The following is a 26483-nucleotide window of genomic DNA, read 5'->3' on the forward strand; positions in this document are numbered from 1 at the left end:
CCCTAATCAGAGCAGAGCATTTTTGGATGAAAAAAAAAGATAAAGAAGTAAAATACAGCACTATGTCATCAGTTTCTGATTTATTAAATTGTATAACAGTGCAAAATATTGCTCATTTGTAGTGTTTTTTCTTGAACTATTTAAAATTAAAAAAAAATAAAAATAACTAAAAACTTGTTGAAAAATAAATAAGTGATTCAATTATAAATAAAGATTACTACACATAATGCGATGAGGTGGCGACTTGTCCAGGGTGTACACCGCCTTCCGCCCGATTGTAGCTTAGACAGGCACCAGCGCCCCCCCCGCGACCCCAAAAGGAATAGGCGTTACGAAATGGATGGATGGATAGCTGAAAATATACTCCTCCCCTCTTAATCACGCCCCGCCCACAACCAAGTATGGGCGGAAGACGGTGCACACCCTGGACAAGTCGCCACCTCATCGAACAACCTGTCATTATTCTTTCTTTTAATATGATTTAGAAATTGTTAAGTTTCCCTTTACTGTATAGTGCAAGGTCATGTAGAATTATCAATAGTTGATCATAATACTTATAATAAAACATAGTAATTATAATAATTATCATTATTTGTGCATCTACTGGAGGTTAAGCCTCCCCTGTCTTTAAAAAAAGAAAAATATGTATTTTTATTTTTACCTTTGAAGACGTTGTGACGTCTGTGTTGTTGAGTCAACAGGGAAGTGTTTCATGATGGGTTTGTCGCCACCAAGCGGAATATACCAGCAACTACACATTCCTAATTTGATTCAACCAACACTATTTTTTTTTTACTTTCATGACACCTCATTTTTGTAACAAATCTTCAAAAAAGCCCTAAAAAAATCGGCAAGGTAAAAACTTCTAAGTTGTAAAGTCTATTGGTGTATTTATTTTATGCATTTATTTGGATTATGTATTATGTTTCCATTCCGTTTAGTTATAGTTTTAATCATTCTAGTCGTTTTTATTGTTTATTATATTTTGATTTTCGAATGTTTCCACTTTATGTCCTTGTCATTAAAAGTTCGTATTTTAAATAAAGTTAGGAGAAAAAAAACCTGACACCCCCCCCCTCCTCCAAAAAAACCGAAGCTGCTTTCCCGGAAGTGAAGAAGCAGTGGTAGAACCGGTGCTTCAACAACCTTTTGGGTTTTGCTATTTTTCTTTTTATAACTTCACATGGCTTACCCAGGATACGGCGGGGTGAGTACATTTAAACAATTAAGGTCGACTAAAGTAACTGTTTTATATTTGAAATAATACGCCTGCGTTTCCAGTTATGTGACACAACTTTCTTAACTTCTTTGTTTTTTCCGAGCTCTTTGTGTAATATTCAGTAAAAACCAAGATAACAAACGTCACAGTGCGTTGGAAAAGCAAATATTTCATAAAAAGACGTTCAGGTTGAAAAATACCACCATAAGTTTACGTTGTCAGTGTTCCACTAAAGTGTCGTCTTGGAGTTGACTTTGAAGACTCTTTCTAATCCACTTCCGCACTTACCGTATTTCTTTGAATTGCCGCCTGGGCGCTAATTAATTTCAAACCTCTTCTCACTCCTGCGCTTACCAAAGGCATGCTGTAAAAGTAAGCATGCGATAATTATTTAAAACCTCTTCTCACTCCGGCACTTACCAAAGGTATGCAGTAAAAATTTGAGTGAGATGTAAGCTTGGACCTTAAAGGCCTACTGAAATGAGATTTTCTTATTTAAACAGGAATAGCAGGTCCATTCTATGTGTCATACTTGATCATTTCGCAATATTGCCATATTTTTTGCTGAAAGGATTTAGTAGTGAACATCGACGATAAAGTTCGCAACTTTTGGGGCTGATAAAAAAGCCTCACCTTTACCGGAAGTCGCAGACGATGATGTCACAAGGGTGAGGGCTCCTCACGTCCTCACAGTGTTTTCAATGGGAGCCTCCAGCAGCAAGAGCTATTCGGACCGAGAAAATGACAATTTCCCCATTAATTTGAGCGAGGATGAAAGATTTGTGGATGATGATATTGAAATCGAAGGACTAGAAAATAAATAAAATAAAAAGCGACGGCTCCGGGCGGCAGCAATGTAAGCGTTTCAGATGTGATTAGACACGTTTACTATGATAATTGTGGAAGATCCCTGATCTGCTTATTGTTTTAATAGTGTTTTAGTGAGATTGTAAAGACATACCTCGAGGTCGGATGGCTGCAGTGAACACGCAGTGTCTCAGAGAGAACTCGAGGAGCCAAGCTCACAGCTGCCTTTTAAACAGCTACTGCAGGAGGACGAATAATCCAATGATGTCTCCGGTAAGACATACATCACAATTTTCCCATCCAAAAACATGCTGGTTGACGTAGAGAAACATGTTCGCTTGACCGCTCTGTGTTAAAAACGAAACACCGGCTGTGTCTCAGTGCTAAAGACAGCTGCAATCCACCGCTTTCCACCAACAGCATTGTTCTTTATAGTCTCCATTATTAATTGAACAAATTGCAAAAGATTCAGCAACACAGACGTCCAGAATACTGTGTAATTATGCGATGAAAAGAGGCGACTTTTAGCCCTAACTGGTGCTGAGCTAATATTTCCTGACAGTCCGTGACGTCACGTGCACACGTCATCATTCCGCGACGTTTTCAACAAGAAACTCCGCGGGAAATTTAAAATTGCAATCTAGTAAACTAAAAAGGACGTATTGGCATGTGTTGCAATGTTAATATTTCATCATTGATGTATAAACTATCAGACTGTGTGGTCGGTAGTAGTGGGTTTCAGTAGACCTTTAAATTCTACTGAATAGCTCTTAATCTTCTTCCCTTTATGCGATTTCAAATTACCGGTATTGAAATCAGCCTCCTCCATTTTGAAAATGACGACAGGGGAAGTGTCTTTCGTGACGTCACGAGTTTGACCAGGCGGTAATACTAAGCATGCGCTAATTATTTTGGGAAGCGAGTTTGACCCGGCAGTAATTTAAGGCAGGCGCATACTATATGCCCTGCGGCAATTCAAGGAAATACGGTATACTGATATAAAAAAAAAAAGTGCGTCCACGGCCAATACCCAGATGTTGCTCTCAAAACGGTCAAAATGATCGGTGCGCAGGGACATTCTTCCAGTTACCACCCTTAAAGGCCTACTGAAATGAGATTTTCTTATTCAAACGGGGATAGCAGGTCCATTTCTATGTGTCATACTTGATCACTCTGCGATATTGCCATATTTTTGTTGAAAGGATTTAGTAGAGAACATCAAAGATAAAGTACTCAACTTTTGGTCGCTATTAAAACAGCCTTGCCTGTACCGGAAGTGGTGGACGATGTGCGTGTGACATCACAGGTTGTGGAGCTCCTCACATTGTTTACAATCATAGCCACCAGCAGCGAGAGCGATTCGGACCGAGAAAGCGATGATTTCCCCATTAATTTGAGCGAGAATGAAAGATTGGTGGATGAGGATAGTGAGAGTGAAGGACTATTAAAAAAAAAAAAGGCAAGGGCAGTGGGAGCGATTCAGATGTTATTAGACACATTTACTAGGATAATTCTGGAAAATCCCTTATCTGTTTATTGTGTTACTAGTGTTTTAGTGAGATTATATGGTACTTAAAAGTCAGAAGGGTGTGGCCACGTGTGTGGTGACCGCCAGTCGCTCCGGTGGGAGGAGGTAAGAGCCGACTTATTACCACAATTTTCTGACCGAAACCTGCCGGTTGACATGTGGTCAGGAACCATGTTCGCTTGACCGCTCTGTTCCATAGTAAAGCTTCACCTTCGGGAATGTAAACAAGGAAACACCGGTTGTGTTTGTGTTGCTAAAGGCCGCTGCAATACACCGCTTCCCACCGACATCTTTCTTCTTTGACCTCTCCATTATTAATTGAACAAATTGCAAAAGATTCAGCAACACAGAGGTCCAGAATACTGTGTAATTATGCGATTGAAGCATAATTACACATAATTAGTGTGCAATATACCCATGTTAGCATTCTATTCAGTTGTAAACAAATGGCATTCTGGTCACAGAAGTCATATGGAAAACACACACAAGGATGCATCACTTATTATTTCAACACTGGTGTTCCAACTATTTCAAGCTGTAAAGTTAACATGAACTTACAGATAAAGATGTTTAATTGGTGGTCGCTTCCACAACTGGCTGCAGTGGTAGCAGGTGTTTTTCCACACAGCTTTATGGCCACAAATAGTCATCATATTTGCCAACGAAATATCACCTGACACATAGAAGTCATATGGAGTTATAAAACCCAAAACCAGTGAAGTTGGCACGTTGTGTAAATGGTAAATAAAAACAGAATACAATGATTTACAAATCCTTTTTAACTTATATTCCATTGAATAGACTGCAAAGACAAGATATTTAACGTTCTAACCGGAAAACGTTATTTTTTCCAAATATTAACTCATTTGGAATTTGATGCCTGCAACATGTTTTTAAAAAAAGCTGGCACAAGTGGCAAAAAAGACTGAGAAAGATGAGGAATGCTCATCACTCATTTAGAACATCCCACAGGTGAACAGGCTAATTGGGGCGGCATAGCTCGGTTGGTAGAGTGGCCGTGCCAGCAACTTGAGGGTTGCAGGTTCGATTCCCGCTTGTGCCATCCTAGTTACTGCCGTTGTGTCCTTGGGCAAGACACTTTACCCACCTGCTCCCAGTGCCACCCACACTGGTTTAAATGTAACTTAGATATTGGGTGTCACCATGTAAAGCGCTTTGAGTCACTTGAGAAAAGCGCTATATAAATATAATTCACTTAATTCACTAATTGAGAACAGGTGGGTGCCATGCTTGGGTGTAAAAGCAGCTTCCATGAAATGTTCAGTCATTCACAAACAAGGATGGGGCGAGGGTCACCCCTTTGTGAACACATGCATGTGCAAATTGTCGAACAGTTTAAGAACAACATTTCTCAACGAGCTATTGCAAGGAATTTAGGAATTTCACCAACTACGGTATAATCATAACAATGTTCAGAGAATCTGGAGAAATCACTGCACGTAAGCGGAAATGCCCTTGACCTTGGATCCTTGACTCTAAAACCAACATTAGTGTGTAAAGGATATCACCACATGAGCTCAGGAACACGCCAGAAAACCACTGTCAGTTAATACAGTTTGTTGCTACATCTTTAAGAGCAAGTTAAAACTGAGTGCTTGTGTTGGCATGAGTCAGCATATGGGATACTTTACAATGTGTGTTCCATTTCTTACCATTGCCACGCATACAATTTTTTTTTAAATTGTATAATGTAAAATCCATCTTTAGTTTTCATTATTGTTTGGTTGTACATGGTCTTGGCCCAAGTGGCATATGTCCTATCTTTCAGAATGCATGGAGCTTTTCAAAATAATTTCTATTTCTAAATAATAATGTTCCCCTTTAAACATGCACCATTTCTTGCTTTAGTATGGCAGCCCAATGCTACCCTATGGAGCGCCTGGAGGACCAGTGGGGGGCCACATGTCCAGTCAAATGGGTGGACCAATGGGAGGTATGCCACCCCGGGTTGGTGGATATGCCCCTTACGGGGGAGGCTATTCCAACACATATGGTGCGCCATCCCCAGCTGCCAATGACCCAATGTGGGGTTATTTTACAGCCATTGCTGGTCAGGTATGTCCCATTGTAGAAGAAAAATGCATCTACAGTGCTCTCTAACGGGCACTGTTACAATTCGGACTTACTACCTTTCTGCAGGATGGTGAGGTGGATGCAGAGGAGCTCCAAAGATGTCTAACTCAAGCTGGCTTCACTGGAACCTACAGCCGTAAGTGGCCATCCCTATGCAATGTCAGGGCTGCCAATTTCAGAAAAAAGTGAGATTTTAGTGTCACGATGCGTTCAAATATTTTTGGGCCTTTTTTTTAAGCATCGATTTGGCCTGTTTTTATGTCGATGTATACCTTTTAAGATTGATGTGTCCTCACCTTCAGCGGCTCTCCCTGCACTGTGGCCTCCTAATGCTAGTCTTAATTGACCAGAAATTTGAAATGGAAATTGTAACAAGAATTTTGACAAAATACATTTTTCAATGTTTCATTTTAACCAGGAGGAAAAGACAGCAGAAGTGTCTGATGTCACTTCCTCTCACCAAACATATTTCAAAAAATCGAAATTTTGAATTTGAATTTCGATTATGGCTTTCCACGATTATGAAGATTTAATAATCAAAAAAATAAACAATCGACCGCGCAATGTGCAAGCAAATTCCGTAGCTTGTGACGGTGAAACCGATGAGGAGCGAATGAGTGAAAGCAGAGCATGTCTACGAGAGGTTTGGAATGTCCCCATGGTTGCTACTTTTTACTTGACACAGCGCTTTGTAGCTTACCACCACCAAGTGTGAATGTAGAGTGAATGAATGATGGGTTCTCACTTCTCTGTGAGCGCTTTGAGTATCTAGTTGATAGAAAAGCACTATATAAATCAAATTCATTACTATTATTATTATAGTATGCCGAATCAATAATCACCAAACTTAACAAAAAAGAAAGGCACAACATTCAAGTAACCGCGGACGAGGTGACATAGTTGGCTAATAAAACTGAGAAATGCAAAATAATATCAGGGAAATCAACATAAATGTAAGTGAAACGTTGTCATTGTGAGGAGAAGAAACATTTGTCCGATAATGTGTCCGATAGCGCTCATTTATCCCCGACAGAGTCAACTTCCCCGTCCAAAACTAAACAATAGCTGTGTCCCAATTCAGGGGATGCATCCTTCGGAGGACCTGGCCTACGCAGCCTCAGAAGACTGGACCTTTGGAGGCACCTCCGAAGGATGCGTCACCTGTTGTTAAATGAGACAGTCTAGCCTGCGGAGGTAACTTACATTTGAAAGTGTATTCGCTGCCCCTGCCGGCGCCGCTGCTTGTATTTGCCGCCATCGTCAAAAAGATCCGCGTTGAACAAAGGCGCGCAAAGGGAAAAGGAGGGCACATTCGTTGGCTGCATTTGGAGGAGCCTTCGAATTTCAATAAATTGGGAAAGCTTTTGCGCAGCGTTGTGACATAAGGGACTTTCAAATTCGCCCTTCTAAGAATGCCGAACCTGAATTGGGACACAGCTAATGTATAGACTGCCACTTGAAACATTGATTAAACCACAAAGCTAAAGCTGACAAGAACAATCCATACACTTGCAACACATCTCATTTGCTTGTGTTTTTCTGAACGACATCATCCATGTAACATCAATATACAAACAGTGGTCGCAACTTGAGAGACGATGTCTTATTTTATTTTTTTAACAGCCTCAAGTGAGTCGCCAAAGCACAGCACACTTTCCCCCCTTCACAATAATAGCGCAGTACGCCACAGCCAGTCTGACTGTTTTAACAAAAAAAAGTTTTTCCATCAGTTCTTCCATCCCTTTCCATCTCGAGCCAATCACAAATCAGATTAAGCCTCACCATCAAAAGATTCAAGTTGATACGCTGACGGATCATAGCAATGACATGACAGTGTCTTTTTTTTAACAACGTGTTGTGGTTTGTGCAGCCCTTTGAGACACTAGTGATTTAGGGCTATATAAGTAAACATTGATTGATTGCTTGAACAAAGGACTAGCCAAAACACAGCCATTGCTTCTGATTGGTTTACATTGGTTAGATTTAGGCTCAAAGGCCAAAGTTTATGATCATGAAAACATACATAGGTAGTATTGCATAGGGAAATTTGTATGTGAGAAATGTCAAATGTCGCGTGAGAAAGGGTTAAATTGCGTAACTGTCTCGCTCAAAGCGTGAGGCTTTGCAGCTCTGACAATGTTATGCTGTGCTGCACTAACTTGTCAAAACTGTTCTCTTCATGTTCTTTATGATGCAGCATTCAGCCTGGAGACATGCAGAATAATGATTGCAATGCTTGATGTATCCTTTTCTGTATTGCTGTGTGCGGCATCATTTGTGATCACGCAAAATGTCCCAGTTGCTGTTGTCCATCATCAGCAATTGAACCTTCACCACACCATAACAGAGGGACTTCACAGGAAAGATGGGCTTCAATGAGTTCAAGGAGTTGTTTATGGCTCTGAATGGCTGGAAACAGAACTTCATGATGTTCGACCGAAACAGGAGTGGGACTGTGGAGCCTCATGAGATGAACCAGGCAATCAGCTCAATGGGTGAGGAACTGCTAATGACTTAGACTTTGACAATACAGTTGAACCTCGAAGGTAGGGATACAAGAAAAAAAGCATATTTTAGATATGTCACTGTTAAAATTCAGCGTTAAAAGGGGGGGCGCTGGGGTTCAGGAGTCTCCCGCGAGGATCGGAAGGGTTGGCAAGTATGCACTAAACTGTACATTTGTTTTTTTTTACTTTTTTATATATTTTTAATATTTGCTTGTAACAGTAAACTATTCTGTGTACTTCAAATACATATTAATATAGAAAAACATAATTATAACATCTGCGATGAGGTGGCAACTTGTCCAGTGTGTACCCCGCCCGATTGTTGCTGAGATAGGCTCCAGCGCCCCCTCAACCCAGAAGGGAATAAGCGGTAGAAAATGGATGGATGGAAAAGCACAACATAATCATCAGGGTTTCCCCTACAAGGCCCCCCATGGCAAAATAAAACCCGCCACACCTTAAAAAATATATTGTTTTTATGTGAAAACAAATTAAAATAATATAAAGTATGAATGGATCTATAAAGGCTATTATTTTCGCACGATTGACTAAAAATGCACCGGAAATTAATTTGCGTGTTTGAGACACCTGATTTAGACCATGAGATGGAGAGAAACACCAAAAAAGTTGATCATTTGCGTATTTTTTAAAATTGTGTACCTGTGTGAGGATTATGAATAATTCTTTATCTAATCGGGAACCTCTGAACATCCCATCAGTCGCCAGCAAGTGAGAGCAAAGACTATAAAGTAAGTGATCGGTTTATTATGTCTTTGATTGATTGATTGAAACTTTTATTGGAAGATTGCACAGTACAGTACATATTCCGTACAATTGACCACTAAATGGTAACACAAAGTTTTTCAACTTGTTTAAGTCCACATTAATCAATTCATGTCCATAGTTAAAATTTCCTGTTTAGCACTTAACAATAGTGCTACTTGCTGAATCTGCCGATCACTTAGCTGGTAAACTTGTAGCTCATTCTTCTTGTATTTAGGCTTAAAATTATTAGGTTCTGGATCATTATTTGTCCCAAAGTAGTCGTTTTCTAATAATTCTGCCATGGTTAGTCGTAGTTATTATTTTTGAAGGAAATTGCCAACATCTGCTTCTGCATTTTGAGTGACTGAGTTTGTGGAAGAATTCTCACAAAAAACTGTAATAAATGCCACTTATAAGTATTTTTTAAGATTAATAATTGATAACAAAAATTGGGCTGCAACAGAAAGGGCACTTTTTTCACACAGAGTAAAAGAGCAGGTGATTGAGCATCTGTACACATGCCTGGATGATATTGACTCTAGCCTTTGTTTATGCTTACCCAGGATACCGCATCAGTCCTCAGGCTCTGAACGCCATCCTCAAGCGCTACAACAAAGGTGGACGCATCTTCTTCGACGACTACGTGGCCTGCTGTGTCAAACTTCGAGCACTGACAGGTACAGTACTTACAAATGAAACCCTTTCTATGCACATTATGTTGCAGAAAGGTCGATACCGTTTTTATGACGTATTCAGACAGCCCCACAAAAATAACCATATGGAGGCATACTCAAAAAGAGGGTTCAAAATGTGACTATGGGGCAAAATATAAGCACCATTCACACAAAAGCATATCCAATACAGTGACGTGATATCTTCAATATACAGTGTAGTACTCCACATTGGCAGCCACATTCATTCATTCATTTAGCAGACAATAAAAATGTTGTTTTTGCATCTGACAGAAACCCCCCAACAAGAAACATAACACAGGCTTCCTCGCTGATAAAACACTGTAGCGATGGGCATCTGCTAGCTCATGATTGCCCCCATTTCTCAGAAAATGGCCAGTCAGAGCGGTTACAAGACACACTCTAATAGTGTTTTTCAACCACTGTTCCGCACACTGGTGTGCCGTGAGATACAGTCTGGAGTACTGTGGGAGATTATATATTTTCACCTAATTGGGTTAAAAATATTTATTTTTGCAAACCAGTAATTATAGTCTGCAAATTATGTGTTGTTGAATGTCCGTGCTGTCTAGAGCTCGGCAGAGTAACCTTGTAATACTCTTCCATATCAGTAAGTGGCAGCCGGTAGTTAATTGCCTTGTAGATGTTGGAAACAGCGGGAGGCAGTGTGCAGGTAAAAAGGTGTCTAATGCTTAAACCAAAAATAAACAAAAGGTGAATGCCCCTAAGAAGAGGCATTGAAGCTTAGGGAAGACTATGCAGAACGAAACTAAAACTGAACTGGCTACACAGTAAACAAAATCAGAATGCTGGACGACAGCAAATACTTACTGTGGAGCAAAGACGGCGTCCACAATGTACATCCGAACATGACATGACAATCAACAATGGCCCCACAAAGAAAGATAGAAACAACTGAAATATTCTTGATTGCTAAAACAAAGTAAATTTCGCTCAAAGGAAGACATGAAACTGCTACAGGAAAATACCAAAAAAAGAGAAAAAGTCACCTAATTAGGAGCGCAAGAGAAGAACTAAAACACTACACACAGGAAATCAGCAAAAAATGTGACAGGTTGTAACAGTACACCTACTTTGAGACAAGAGCTATATTGATTGCGAGATTGGTTGGTTGTGGTTTAAAGTCATATCCAACAATTGTGACAACAACTTTTTACTGTCAACTGAATTTCGTTTAATGATTTCTGCTGGTGGTGTGCCTCTGGATTTTTTCAACGCAAACAATATGCCTTGGCTCAAAAAAGGTTGAAAAACACTCTAATACTCTACACAGGTAGGACCAAATAAGCTTTGCTATCCTTTTATTCCTTTTTGGATTTGTTCTATTATCTAAAGCAAGTGTGGTTGTTTGTTGTGCTGTAATTTGTTTCAACATGATCCAAGTAAATTGTATACAGTATACAACTCTCTGTCGTCGGTTGTCAATCACTGAATTCACCCGTTACGTCATCGGTGGGAGAAGGAAAAGACGTACGCGAACAATTAAATGCGCAGCGGTTATGAGTATTTGTTAAAGGGGAACATTATCACAATTTCAGAAGGGTTAAAACCAATAAAAATCCGTTCCCAGTGGCTTATTTTATTTTTCGAAGTTTTTTTCAAAATTTTACCCATCATGGAATATCCCGAAAAAATGCTTTAAAGTGCCTGATTTTCGCTATCTTTAAATCCATCGTCCATTTTCCTGTGATGTCATTTAGTGAGGCCAACATTGCGGATAGCACAGCAAGATATAGCGACATTAGCTTGGATTCAGACTCGGATTTCAGCGGCTTAAGCGATTCAACAGATTACGCATGTATTGAAACAGATGGTTGGAGGATGGAGGCAGATAGCGAAAACGAAATTGAAGAAGAAACTGAAGCTATTGATCAAATAGCTATTGAAGCTATTCGGAGATCGCCTTCCAACCAACGATTGAGTGTCGTAGGGTATCCATACATATCTGTGCCATGTCTGTTGTAGCATCGCCGGTAAAATGTGCAGGAGCAACTTAAATCTGTCGATTGGTAAGTGTTTGTTTGGCATTAAATGTGGGTGGAGTGAAAGGCTGGATGCAAATATAGCTACAAATGTACATACAGCTAGCCTAAATAGGATGTTAACATCGATTACCTGGCATTCATGCTGCGACCAAATATGTCTGATTAACACATAAGTCAATAACATCAACAAAACTCACCTTTGTGATTTCGTTGACTTTATCGTTGGAAATGCATCTGCTTTGAGTGTCGCAGGGTATCATACATCTCTGTGCCATGTCTGTCGTAGCATCGCCGGTAAAATGTGCAGACGAGGGACTTTCGGATCTTTTGACACTGGTGTTTGTTTGGCATTAAATGTGGGTGGAGGTAAAGGCTGGATTCAAATATAGCTACAAATGAGGCATAACGATCCAATATGTATATACAGCAAGCCTAAAAAACATGTTAGTATCGATTAGCATGCCGTGCTAATCAATGCACACTCCACGTAAATCAACTTGAATCCGTCCCTGATCGTGTTGTTACACCTTCTGACAACACACCGACGAGGCATGTCTCCAAGGTACGGAAAACAGTCGAAAAAACGGAAAATGACAGAGCTGATTCGACTCGATGTTTGTAATGTGTTTGAGAAAATGGCGGATTGACTACCTAGGTGACGTCACAACGGGACGTCATCGCCCCGAGAGCGAATAATAGAAAGGCGTTTAATCCGCCAAAATTAACCGGAAATCGGTTAAAAAAAATATGGTCCTTTTTCTGCAACATCAAGGTATATATTGACGCTTACATAGGTCTGGTGATAATGTTCCCCTTTAAAGACTCGCTTGAATAATATTTCCAAGGTCTACAACCTGCTCCTCCTTCTGTGAAGTAACCTCAGGTGCCAGTACCCGAATCCATAACTGGACAGCTTCTACCGTACACCTCTCGTAGTACCAGTGTAAGATGGTCTGGGAAGCCAGATACCCATTTTTATCATGGTGATGCAAGGTAGAGCAGCAGCACAATTGCCATTGGTGGATCATCCTCCACCCTGGCAACAGCCACCCGTGACACAGCAGTCACTATCACAGCAGATGACAGCAGGTGTTGAGTCATGTACCCAAATGCCTAATATATTTTACTTATCAGTCAGTGTAGAAGTAAACACTCGACACGGTCATCAGTTGAAGGAAACAGTCTCTTCAGTCTTTGTTCGTAGACACTTCAATACCCTCTTCTAACGTCATATCGGATGTGTTGCCAAGAACACACCAGATGTCATGATGTTAGGTCAATCTGCTCATACAAGGCCTTGTTGAGAAAATATTGCTTGCATAAAAGCTTGTCAACAGTCTAAGTCATACAAGTCGAAAGTGTAGGTTGTACCACCAGATGAGAACCAAATGTGTCTAATCATAATTCAGACAGTTCAATCCACAACATCTAGTCAGCAAGATGCTTTTCCTCAGCATATGTCTCGCCCTGTGACTTCCCTTCCTAAATCCCAGCTTCCAGTCCAAGTACCTGGTATCATGGATATGGTGAGAGCATACTCTTACGGAATCTCAAAACCAAATCTGCCAGTGTTCTCATGTAAATAATACATTTATATGTGAGTCTGGCAAATATATATTAAATTAATCGATTCTCACACTGATTTTTTTTTAAGACTCTCCCAAGTGCCTGTTTGTTTGTTTTGGGATTCACAAGTCGAGTTGTTTGTCGACAGCTGATGAGGATTTTTTGCAAAATGAGGATAATACATTTAATTTTGGTCGTTGTATATTTTCTTAGCTACATTGTGTCTGCGGGAGCATATTAAAGAACCAGCTGTTGACTTAAAGAGTAGGTGCATTTTTTTTTTTAAATTGCCTATTGTTCACAATCATATTGAAAGACAAGAAGACAAAAGTTTTTTTGTTTTTTTTTGCATTCTAAAATGTAAAAATTGTCTTGTTGTAGGTAGCTAGCAATGCAGCTAATTGGAGCAATCAATTCTACTTCTAGAAATGTATTAAAAAACCGTAACCAATACTTTACATTTTTACATTCCGTAAAAACGAACATTGAGGAAGGCTTTTTCTAGCGTAGTAACACATCGTGGGTTTCAGTATTAGCCATAAAAGTTAGCTACGGCAAGAGATGAGCTAGCTTCAACCTCAGCACAAAACGCGTTTGAGTTTGTAATGCACAACACAATGGGATAGAACACCAATATGTACTGACCTAAAAACATGAACCATCATATTATAGTATCTGAAAAGTATTAGCACACATTTCATGTTTTGTTTGTACACAGCTAGCCAGAAAGTATATGCACTGTAGTTGTGATGACATGGAGTGATTGGAGCACATACTTATTGGTAAAAGAAAAAAAAAAAACATTTATGAAGTTGACCACGCCACGACTGTGTGTGTGTTAACGTGTGTGTGTGTGTATATACATACATCCATCCATCCGCTTATCCGGGGTCGGGTCGCGGGGGCAGCAGCCTAAGCAGGGAAGCCCAGACTTCCCTCTCCCCAGCCACTTTATCCAGCTCCTCCCGGGGGATCCCGAGGCGTTCCCAGGCCATCCGGTAGAGATAGTCTTCCCAACGTGTCCTGAGTCTTCCCCGTGGCCTCCTACAAGTCGGACGTGCCTGAAACACCTCCCTAGGGAGGCATTCGGGTGGCATCCTGACCAGATGCCCGAACCACTTCATCTGGCTACTCTCGATGTGGAGGAGCAGCGGCTTTACTTTGAGCTCCTCCCGAATGGCAGAGCTTCATACCTCTCGTCCACTGGGTTGAACTCCAACGTGCAGTCTTTGAGCCGGGGGGAAACACGAATTGGCGCCCCAGCCTGTCGCCTCTCACACCACCAGAGTGGAAGAGCGTCCAGCCCTTGATGTGCGTCGAAGTGAGTTCGACTATATCAAGTCGGAACTTCTCCACCTCGCGCACTAACTCAGGCTCCTTCCCCCCTAGCGAGGTGACGTTCCACGTCCCAAGAGCTAACTTATGTAGCCGAGAATCGGACCGCCAAGTTCCCTGCCTTCGGCTTCCGCCCAGCTCACATCGCACCCGACCTCTATGGCCCCTGCTATGGGCGGTGAGCCCATTGGAGGGGGGACCCACGTTGCCTCTTCAGGCTGTGCCCGGCCAAGCCCCAGGGGAACAGGCCCGGCCACCAGGCGCTCGCCATCATGCCCCACCTCCGGGCCTGGCTCCAGAGGGGGGCCCCGGTAACCCAGATCCGGGCGAGGTAAATCTGGGTCCTTTGTGTGTGTTCTTCATAGAGGTCTTCGAGCTGCTCTTTGTCTGATCCCTCACCTAGGACCTGTTTGTCTTGGGGGACCATACCAGGGGGCATAGAAGCCCCCGGACAACATAGCGCCTAGGATCATTGGTACATGCAAACTCCTCTACCACGTTAAGGTGGCAGCTCAGAGAGGAGTGTGTGTGTGTATATATATATATATATATATATATATATATCCATCCATCCATCCATCATCTTCCGCTTATCTGAGGTCGGGTCGCGGGGGCAACAGCCTAAGCAGGGAAACCCAGACTTCCCTCTCCCCAGCCACTTCGTCTAGCTCTTCCCGGGGGATCCCGAGGCGTTCCCAGGCCAGCCGGGAGACATAGTCTTCCCAACGTGTCCTGGGTCTTCCCCGTGGCCTCCTACCGGTTGGACGTGCCCTAAACACCTCCCTAGGGAGGCGTTCGGGTGGCATCCTGACCAGATGCCCGAACCACCTCATCTGGCTCCTCTCGATGTGAAGGAGCAGCGGCTTTACTTTGAGTCCCTCCCGGTAAAGGAGGGATATATATATATATATATATATATATATATATATATATATATATATACACATACATATATATATATATATATATATATATATGTGTGTATATATATATATATATATATATATATACACATACATATATATATATATATATATATATATATATATATACACATACATATATATATATATATATATATATATATATATATATGTGTGTGTATATATATATATATATATATATACACATACATATATATATATATATATATATATATATATATGTGTGTATATATATATATATATATATATATGTATGTGTGTGTGTGTCTTGATTGGATTATCCAGAGAATAGTGGTCGGTACCGTGGTAGAGCGAAATATGTATGTCTGGGAAAAATCACAAGACTACTTCATCTCTATAGAACTGTTTCATGAGGGGTTCCTTCAATCATCAGGAGATCGTCAGGCAAATCTCCTGATGATTGAGGGAACCCCTCATGAAACAGTTCTGTAGAGATGAAGTAGTCTTGTGATTTTTCCCATACATACATATATATATATATATACATATATATATATATATATATATATATATATATATATATAAAAAAAAATATATATATATATATATATATATATATATATATATATATATATATATATATATGCAATGAGGTGGTGACTTGTCCAGGGTGTACCCTGAATGCAGCTGAGATAGGCTCAGCACCCCCGCGACCCCAAAAAGGGGTAGAAAATATATATATATATATATATATATATATATATATATATATATATATATATGTGTATGTGTGTTATTCCTGAACGAATGAGAGGACAGGTATCAACACAGTGGTTCTAACACCACCCAAAAACTATCATTTGAGTAGGAAAACAGAAATGTTCTGTAATGCTATGATTGGTTGATATGTAGCTTTTTACTACTAATTGGAAGGTGATGTCATGTTACATTGTAGATAGATTGGGTTAGCAAGTGCTTTCCTTTCATTTGGCAATGAAAACACAACAAAATCCAAACACGTAATTCTTGGATTCCTAAAATCTAATTTTCTCTTATTGTACTTAATAGAATAATATTGCTGCATTGAAAGGGAATACATCGCTGACTTTCATGTGTAATTGTGTTTCAGAGAATTTTAAGAGGAGAGACACAATGCAGCGAGGTTCCGTCAACTTCCTTTATGATGATGTAAGTCACGCTCACACCTGCTTTTCCATCATCTAGCCATCCCATTTCTGCTTATTGGGGTGTTGGGGTGGGGGCAGCAGTCAGTATCTACTGCCGTCTCTTCCTATGGAGCTTCATTTGTGTCTTTATCAGCAAAGCTTTTTTTGGACACTTAATTCATTTAATTGTTTGAATTTTGTGAACATTTTTTTTTTTTTACATCAAATTATGCTGACAATTTCACTGAAAAAAAGTCAGTGTTTTAAAATCCAGTGTAAAAAAAAATGTACTGTGAAAAATGTAGTGTTGAAAAATTTACTCCTTTGTAAAAAGGACTGACTAGCACATAGTATGTCACAAATCTCCCACTGCAAGGGACATGCCTTTTCTAAGTCCTCAAAGCCCATGTGGAACGGACAGGCAAACTCCCTCCAGTACCTTTGCAAGGGTGTAGACCTGGTCCAGTGTTCCACAACCAGGACGAAAAACACATTGCACCTCCTGTAGCTGAGGTTCAACTAACAGTTCTAGCCTTTTCCCCAGCACTCTGGAGTGTACTTTCCTAGGGAAACTGAAGATTGTGATGCTGCAACCTACTCAGTGGCCTTGTGGTTTGAGCAGGGGTGTCCAAACTTTTTCCACTGAGAGCCACACACGGAAAAATTAACACATGCGGTGGCCGTTTTGATATTTTTCATTTTCAAACCATAACAAAATATATGGATTCTTTTTTTTTTTTTTTTACCTTAAGAACTCCCAGGGACCACAGAGGGTCTCTGTCACTAACATGTTAAAAATAAGTCAAATTAATATTTTCATTTTTTATGTAACGCTTACAGTAAATCTCTGTATCTACTTCAGGTTGATATAAAGCAGGGATGTCAAACATACGGCCCGTGAACAGGTTTTACCCGGCCTGCGGGATGAGTTTGCTAAGTATAAAAATAAGCCAACATTTTTTAATGAAAGAAACAGCTGTTCTAAATGTGCCCACTAGATGTCACAATAGCAATTATTTGTATCTGTGTAGATCAGGGGTAGGGAACCTATGGCTTTAGAGCCAGATGTGGCTCTTTTGATGGATACATTTGGCTCTCAGATTAATCTTAGATGACATTGCTTAACACGATAAGAAATGAATACTTCCGGAGTTAAAAATAATGTTCAAAATACAAAACATTCTCCAGCATTTTAATCCATCCATTCGTTTTCTGACGCATCTGTTCAAGAAGGCGCATTAATGGTAAGAAATATTCTATTTATTATTGGTTGGCTTCAAAATAAAAATGTTATCAAAAAGAATATGAGGGTTATTATACTCAAAAAATGTTGACGTTACTTAAAAATGCATGCGTTTGGTTGTATTCAGTGTTAAAAAAAATAATATAAGGCTCTCATGGAATTACATTTTCAAATATTTGGCTTTCATGGCTCTCTCAGCCAAAAAGGTTCCCGACCCCTGTTGTAGATGATGCTACATATGTTAAAAAAATGAAATAAAATAAACCACATGATGTTAGTGCACCAGTCAAGGAAAATGAGCAAACTATATAAATAACATCCTATAATTTGATTTTGATATTTTTTTATCTTGATAGATTGAATATTGACACCAATGAGTTGACTGATGAAAATGTTCACATCTTTTATTCAGAAAGAATAAATAACGGAAAAAAAAAAGGTAGAATAGTATTAACCACAATATGCAAGTGTAAAAAAATGAACAACAGCATTTATTTTTAATCGAATAAAACAATCTGAAGTTTTCTTTATTTTTAAGTTATCGTCCCGTGACTTCACCAGTCCGGCCCACTTGGGAGTAGATCTTACTCCATGTGGCCCCCCATCTAAAATGAGTTTGACACCCCTGATATAAATAAAATAAAATAAAAAGGTTTGATGCCTTTTCAGTCAAAGACAACTTTGTTTTTTTTTATAGTAAAACTGAAATATGCAGTATTTCCCCCATTGGCCAAAACAGTCAGAAAGCAATGTTTGATCTAAAGTAACTAGAGCCATAAAAAGATCAATAATGCAGGACACCATTATTATTATTTCTGAGTAATCACAGTGAAAAAATAAATAAAATCCCACTAAATATCTTTGGGATCCAAAGATATTTGGATCCCAAATGTATTTGTTTTACTTTCAACACTTGAGTATCGAGATCAACTTCAGATATGTGTGTCGATTTTAGGTTTGAACTATTATTTTGTTGGTTTTATGCTCTTTTGTCAAAGAAAACACAGTTTTTATATTGCAACCACATAGTATATGCACATATTTTCCACATAAAACATTTTAAAGTGAAATATTTGAAGTAATTATCCATCCATCCATTTTCTACCGCTTATTCCCTTTTGGGGTGGCAGGGGGCGCTGGTACCTATCTCAGCTACAATCGGGCGGAAGGCGGGGTACACCCTGGACAAGTCCCCACCTCATCGCAGGGCCAACACAGATAGACAGACAACATTCACACTCACATTCACACACTGGGGCCAATTTAGTGTTGCCAATCGGTGCATGTTTTAATTATATTTGAAGTCATTCATTATAAAAAACAAAAAACATTAACTTTTTTTTTTTTTTTTAGCATTGGCAATAAGAGCAAAATAAAGAAAAACAAAAAGCCTGCATGGCAGCTTTGTGTCAACATTGCAACTTTTCCCAGTTAGATTTCACCTCATTCTAATTTTTTTAAATTTATTTTTGCAATAGCATTTCCAGAATGTGTGGCGGGCCACTAAACAATTAGTTGCGGGCCGCAAATGGCCCCCGGGCCGCACTTTGGACACCCCTGAGTTAGAGTGTCCGCCCTGAGATTGGTAGGTCATGAGTTCAAATCCCGGCCGAGTCATACCAAAAACTATAAAAATGGGACCCATTACCTCCCTGCTTGGCACTCAGCATTAAGGTTTGGAATTGGGGGTTAGATCACCAAAAATGATTCCCGGGCGCGGCCCCCCCTGCTCCCCTCACCTCCCAGGGGGTGATCAAGGGTGATGGGTCAAATGCAGAGAATAAATTTGCCACACCTAGTGTGTGTGTGACAATCATTGGTACTTTAACTTTTGGGAGCACATCCTTCTTAAAAAAGGCCCTATTTGTCGTTGTTTTTATATAATTTGACCTTGAGCCCTGCAACATGGTTTTGGTCCTTGCTGCTGCTTCTTGACTGGTCAGGATGTGTCTTGTACGCCTCCCTGCAGAGGTGTTCAGAAGACATACGACTGGTAGGTAGACCCACTATACTTTGTAGAGACCATGTCTCTCAGCCGGCTTGAAATGCCTCAGAATCCCCTGGGAGGAGACGGAAGTCTGGGCTTTTTTGCTTGGGCTGCTGCCCCCGTGACCCGACCACAGATATGCAAAACATGGTGGATGGATGGATGAATTATTACAGTAAACGTATTTTTATTACTGATATTATCTATGTGTTTTATCAATGAATGTAACCTTTCCTATTCATTGGTATATATATTTATATCATATGTTGAAACTCTTAGAATTCTAAATTAAAATGTAATAAGTATAAACAAATCATTGGATTGATCAATTTTAAATGTTTTTTATGTATACTACATTTAATTTTTCTTTATTTGTATTTATTAGCTTTTTGTTTTTCATTCAAAGAGGTGAACTTGTTTTTGTATATTTGATGTATTTTATATGGTATATATGGTAAGGACACCTCTAATGTAATGATAAGGGAAACACTAAGCAGCTTGTTGTGTAAATAGAAGTCCTTGCTCGTCTTAAAAGCAGCTTAAGTTTTTCCACCTTCTCCTTGGACAGTTCATCATGTGCACTATGGCCCTTTAAGTGCTGCCAGTGGAAACGCCCATGGGACCACACATGCTGACCAGCCAATCCTTGATGGATCACGACCTGGTTCTACCTTGGCCAGTCTTATTTGACAAGGGAACTAAGTGCCTGTAAAGTCTGTCAAATATTAACACCATTGCTTATGAATAAATGAACACATGCTATACATATTTAGAAATTGTATGCAGCCAAAAATAGTTGGAATATTAACTTTTGTTTGAAAATAACACTTTTGTGCCAGTTTATACATACATAAACCTATAGCTCGGTTGGTAGAGCGGCCGTGCCAGCAACTTGAGGGTTGCAGGTTCGATTCCCGCTTCCGCCATCCTAGTCCCTGCCGTTGTGTCCTTGGGCAAGACACTTTACCCACCTGCTCCCAGTGCCACCCACACTGGTTTAAATGTAACTTAGATATTGGGTTTCACTTTGTAAAGCGCTTTGAGTCACTAGAAAAAAAGCGCTATATAAATATAATTCACTTCACTTATATATATATATACATACATGCATACATGTATATATATATATACATACATACATATGACATTTTTATGTATGTTTATATATATATATACATATATATATAGACACACACACATGTATATATGTACGCACATATACATACATACATATATATATATATATATAAACACACATTATATATATGTACACACACACACACACACATATATATATGTACACACACATACATACATATATATATATACATATAGACACACACACATATATATATATATACATACATATACTTTTTAATCACCATACAAGTAAATCTACACAGTAGTAAACTGTATTATATACTGTATGGATAATGTGAAGTTGTATTTTTACATAACCAATGCTGTAGGAAAGATCATCACAATAAAAAAACAAAACACTTTTCTACATTTATGTTTTGTATTTATTCAGCTTGTACAATTGTGTATTTACACATTTTCATTTGATAAAAAGCAATGAACACAAATATTCAGATAAGCTGTGATGCATTGTGTAGAATCAAGGGGGGGGGGACCCGTTTTTTTCAACAAAAGATTGCAAAAGTGCCAGCAAAGCAATTTTTAGACCATAGTGTGAAAATCCCGTCAACTGCGACGTGAAACACGAATGAAGCTTGATGTTTAGTTGATAGCATTCCAAGGATTTGGACGAGAGAAACTTTACTTGAAAGATGTCATTAATATTTCAAGTTAGCAGACTTATTACCATAAGACATGCGATGCAACACATGTCAACAAACTCATTGACAAAATATACATTCGCATCTTCCCACAAGTTAAAAACTTTGAAAAATAATAAAGTCAATATTAGTCGTAGAAAAATATTGTTTTTTCACCCGCCGAAAGACATTCAGGTAGGATTCTTTTTTTTTTTTTACAAACATTACCTTTGAGTGCAGCATCCATGCAAGGCATGAACTCATGTCATGTTTGGCCATAGAAATGTCCACAAAGTATTTGTCATGCGAGAGAGAACAGGCCAATAAATAAAATATTATTGATCCAACTTCTACTGCTTATCCTATGAGGTTTGTGTGGGGCTGGAGATACCCCAGGTCACTACACCCTGGACAGGTCACCAGTCCTAAAGATTGTATTAAAGGGCTTTAATACCAAAGCTGTCGTCTGACAACAAGATTTGCAATTCTATTTTAAACTACCATAAGCACAATTGAAATAATTTAAATTGTTTGCAAAATTCGAGATAATCCCATGAATTGATTTACATGGACCCCGATTTAAACAAGTTGAAAAACTTTTTCGGGTGTTACCATTTAGTGGTCAATTGTACGGAATATGTACTGAACTGTGCAATCTACTAATAAAAGTTTTAATCAATCAATCCCACAGTATTTCAAGGGACTGCAACACAGCAGCTCACAGGCTTTGATTCAATGTGACAAAACTGTTGAAGGCATAGCTCGGATTTTTGAACAGAAACTGATGGCTTCTTGATTTTGTCCACTTGAGTTTTGTTAAACCTCCAACAATCAGACATGTTTTCACCTGCTAAAAACTCTGGTTGGTTTGGACCAGATCCACGCTTTGGCTCTCAATAACTTTGAGACAAGGTTCTCTCTTTCTGGGGGAAAAGATGGTCTACAATGTAGGATGGTTCTTACTTTCTAGCAGTTAGAAATGCACAGTAAGTCATTTCTACCATAATTGTTCTCAAAGAATTTTATGACTGACACTAAAGGTGTAGATGCACACAATTGATACAGGAATCTACTTGACTAGATAGATCACTGATGTCCAGGAAGAGGTTGACTCACATGACTTCCGTAAAGGAAGCCAAGTCTTACGATATCTCTGCTGAGTAACTGTCGACAGGCCCCACAACCTGATTGAGGTAAGCAGTAGAGAAAGATGTGTATGGCTGTCATAAATACCATACGGTGATATCACGCTGATATCATAAAACACTGAACATATTATACCCATGAGAATGAAAGGATTTCAAGTCAAATGTTGGTGGGAGAGACTTTCAATTGTTTTTGGAAAAGACTGCAAGTTCATGTCAGATGTGTGGGATGTTACAAATACTCTAAGAGTAACTCTGACTTATGGTATTTGGGGTTGTGGAGAGGCGGGGCAGGGCACACCAGAGCCCGGCCCAAGATGGAGGCGTGGACGGCGAGTGCCGGGAGCGAGGCCGCAATCGAGATCAGGTGCGGGGGTCGCGCACCTTTACACTATTAGTGAATCTCCTCTCGCTGTATAAAAGGGCATCAGCAGCAGGAGAGGGAGCAGAGGAGCGAGAGATACGAGAGCCAGAAGACGGAGCGCATGCAACGCGGAAGAGAGCGAGAGGCAGACGACGCGGGCGACTGAAGAGTTACCAGAAAAATATCTTCTTTATTGAAAAATAAAGAAGTCTACACTTGCTCAAGCAATGTCCTTTCTTGATGGTCCTGGGAACCCGCACGACGATGTGAGACCGTTACATTTGGCGCCCAACCCGGAAGGACCATCGGAGGAGAGGGATGACGATTACCTGTGGGCTCTTGTGGGCGTGTTCACGGAGCTGGCGGCAGGCAGCCGGCAGCGGCTTGAGGAGTCCTGCCAACAGCTGCGGCTCCTGCAGGTTCTGGTGGCGAGTGGCCCCCCCAAAGAAGGGGTGGAAGAAGAAGCGGTGAAAGAGGAAGTGGTGGTGGAAGAAGAAGAAGTGGCGGTGGAAGAAGAAAAAGTGGTGGTGGATGAAGAAGAAGAAGAAGTGGTGGTGGAAGAAGTGGAGGAAAAAGAAAAAGACAAGGAGGAAGACAAAGAAGAAGAAGAAGGGAAAAATGGAGAAGACCGGGGGCACAGGTGGCAGTCTTCATTTCCCGCCCCTTTAAAAAGGGGAGGGGGAGTTCCGGATTGCGTCTGAGGATGGAGGTGTGTGGAGAGGCGGGGCTGGCGGTCCGACGGCAGGGCAAGGCACACCGGAGCCCGGCCCAAGATGGAGGCGTGGACGACGAGCGGTGAGGCAAGGCGTGCAGGGAGCGACGCTGCAATCGAGATCAGGTGCGGGGGTCGCGCACCTTTACACTATTAATGAATCTCCTCTCGCTGTATAAAAGGGCATCAGCAGCACGAGAGGGAGGAGAGGAGCGAGAGATACGAAAGCCAGAAGACGGAGCGCATGCAACGCGGAAGAGAGCGAGAGGCAGACGACGCGGGCAACTGAAGAGTTACCAGAAAAATATCTTCTTTATTGAAAAATAAAGAAGTCTACACCTGCTAAAGCACTGTCCTTTCTTGATGGTCCAGGGAACCCGCACGACGAGGTGACACCGTTACATTTGGCGCCCAACCCGGAAGGACCATCGGAGGAGAGGTATGACGATCCCCTGTGGGCTTTCGTGGGCGTGTTCACGGCAGCCGGCAGCGACTTGAGGAGTCCCGCCAACAATTCCAGAGGCATGCAAAGGGTGTTTACAAACAGATGACCACAGCTGAAGTGGATTGTGAGCTTAGAGAGGTCCTGAAACTGGCCGTTTTTTGAAAGGGGGGGTTCAAAGTTTGAGGTACGGAGAAGATAAGATATTGTATCCCAATTTGGAATTCCATTTCATTGAATTTCCACTGTATGTCTTTTGAATTTGCGATGAGGAAGAGGGAGGGCAATAAAGGAAAAAGAAACAATCAAAAGAACAGATAGTGACAGTGGGATGAGTGACCAGGTAAATGATAAAGTAATTAAGCCAATTTTTAAAATTCAATTCATGAAGAACCCAGTTCTTTGTTGAATTTGCAACTATAAATACTTTCAGGAAGCGACGGCGAAGAGCAAGGATAAAGCCAAGAAAACGGACAGTGAGAGTGACAGTGAGATGAGTGACCAGGTAAATGAGAAGTAATTATGCCAATTATTCATTTGAATTCATTAAGATCCCAGTTCTTTGTTGAATTTGCGATTATAACTACTTGCAGGAAGCGAAGAAGAAGAAAACAGGGAAAGGGAGAAGGAAAAAGAACCAAGCAAACGGGACAGTGAGACCAGTGAGCAGGTAAACAAGGAGTAAATGATGCCATGTTTTAATTGAATTCAATTCATCTACATTCCAGTGCTGTCTTTGTTGTATTTGTGAATATCTATAATTATTTACTTCAAAGAAGAGAACCAGCAAGAAGGGGCAGGAGTACACTGACGCACACGACCAAGACCACTGCATTCCATTTCCATTGTATAATAATCATCACTAATAAAGAATTAGAGTTGAATTTTCTGTTTGAGTATTAGTCCTGACCATATAGCCCAACAACAGATGTAAATAGCATGCTCCTAAACAGTTCCCTAAACGTTCTAGCCAAACGATCATGGCTAACGTTCTGTTAACCAAGCAAGAACTCCACAAACCAACGTTCCCAGAACAATGCCACAACGTTCTCCTAACGTTCACTTGTTACCTGGGATGTTCTTTGCTGGCTGTACATACCCTACCCAGTCAGACCTACACTGTTTCAATGTCCATTTCTCAGTTGATGACTGAAAAGTGCTGATATCAACCAAACCTAACCCCCCTGGATTGTAAATGATGTAGATAATTCAATGTATATTCTCTGATGATTAACTTGTATTATGCTGATAGTATATATTTGTACCATAAATTGATTAACGTGGATCCCGACTTTAACAAGCTGAAAAACTTATTTGGGTCTTACCATTTAGTGGTCAATTGTACGGAAAAAGTACTGTACTGTGCAATCTACTAATAAAAGATTCAATCAATCAAATGTCAGGAGGGATTTTCGGTGGGAGAACAGAATGTTTGCACCTCCTTGTTTCACAGAAGTGATGATGTTGCATCTGCTCTTTTAATGTCTTTAATGTCCTTTGTTTTCTTTAATGTTTGATGTTTCCCTCTTACACACATGTAAGAGGGATGTGTACTATGGCTATGAGTTGTTATTTTCCCTTGGCCTCAGTCTGGACCCCCTCTCCAGGGGCCCAGGCTTAGACCGATTTTTTTTTTCTATTTCATTTTATTTTAATCTTCTATTTTTTTCTCCCATTCCCCCCCACTTGTTTACTTGTATCTCATCTTTTTTGTAAGGGGCGCTGGAAGCCGGCAGACCCGTCAGCTATCCTGTTCTGTCTCCCTGTAACGTTTGTCTGATCTTGAATGGGATTGTGCTGAAAATTTTAATTTTCCTGAAGGAACAAATAAAGTACTATCTAATGTTGTTGGATTCATATTATAATTTCTTTACAAACAGGACCGGTCCACTTGATACCAAACACCTCCATTTTGTCCTCCTTTGACCTCATCACATTTTCCTTGTCGCCTTGTGTGACTCAATCAATTTATTGTCAAACTTGTAGTCCATTCCAGTCTTGTGCAATGGTACAATTCTGTCCTTGAGGTCAGCTCTTTGGTCTTGCCCATGATGGTGTAGAGCAGGGGTAGGGAACCTATGGCTCTTGAGCCAGATGTGGCTCTTTTGATGACCGCACCTGGCTCCCAGATAAATCTTAGCTGACGTTGCTTACCAGGGTAAGTATTTATTAATTCCGCTGGTAATCACAGTGTTAAAAATATTCTTCAAAATATAAAACAT

The 26483-nt window shown here is 40.2% G+C and overlaps 1 protein-coding gene across 4 annotated transcripts; it reads left to right on the top strand.

The window, feature by feature from the left end:
- The first annotated feature begins 1079 nt into the window (after positions 1–1079).
- Positions 1080–26104, top strand: LOC133555159 (grancalcin-like). 4 transcript variants are annotated; one of them, XM_061904690.1, is made up of 10 exons: positions 1080–1207; positions 5424–5630; positions 5715–5784; positions 7846–7889; positions 7996–8143; positions 9484–9597; positions 16554–16612; positions 24695–24766; positions 24855–24931; positions 25979–26104. In XM_061904690.1, the coding sequence occupies exons 1-10, from the start codon at positions 1184–1186 to the stop codon at positions 26028–26030; spliced, it is 867 nt and encodes a 288-aa protein (XP_061760674.1). In that variant the 5' UTR covers positions 1080–1183; the 3' UTR covers positions 26031–26104. The 4 variants fall into 4 exon arrangements, with proteins under 4 accessions (XP_061760674.1, XP_061760672.1, XP_061760673.1 ...); XM_061904688.1 differs by lacking the exon at positions 25979–26104 and adding an exon at positions 25038–25881; XM_061904689.1 differs by lacking the exon at positions 25979–26104 and adding an exon at positions 25041–25881.
- The last annotated feature ends 379 nt before the right edge of the window (positions 26105–26483 follow it).

This window comes from Nerophis ophidion, linkage group LG06 (genome assembly GCF_033978795.1).
Source record: "Nerophis ophidion isolate RoL-2023_Sa linkage group LG06, RoL_Noph_v1.0, whole genome shotgun sequence".
In the NCBI taxonomy this organism is placed as follows: Eukaryota; Metazoa; Chordata; class Actinopteri; order Syngnathiformes; family Syngnathidae; genus Nerophis; species Nerophis ophidion.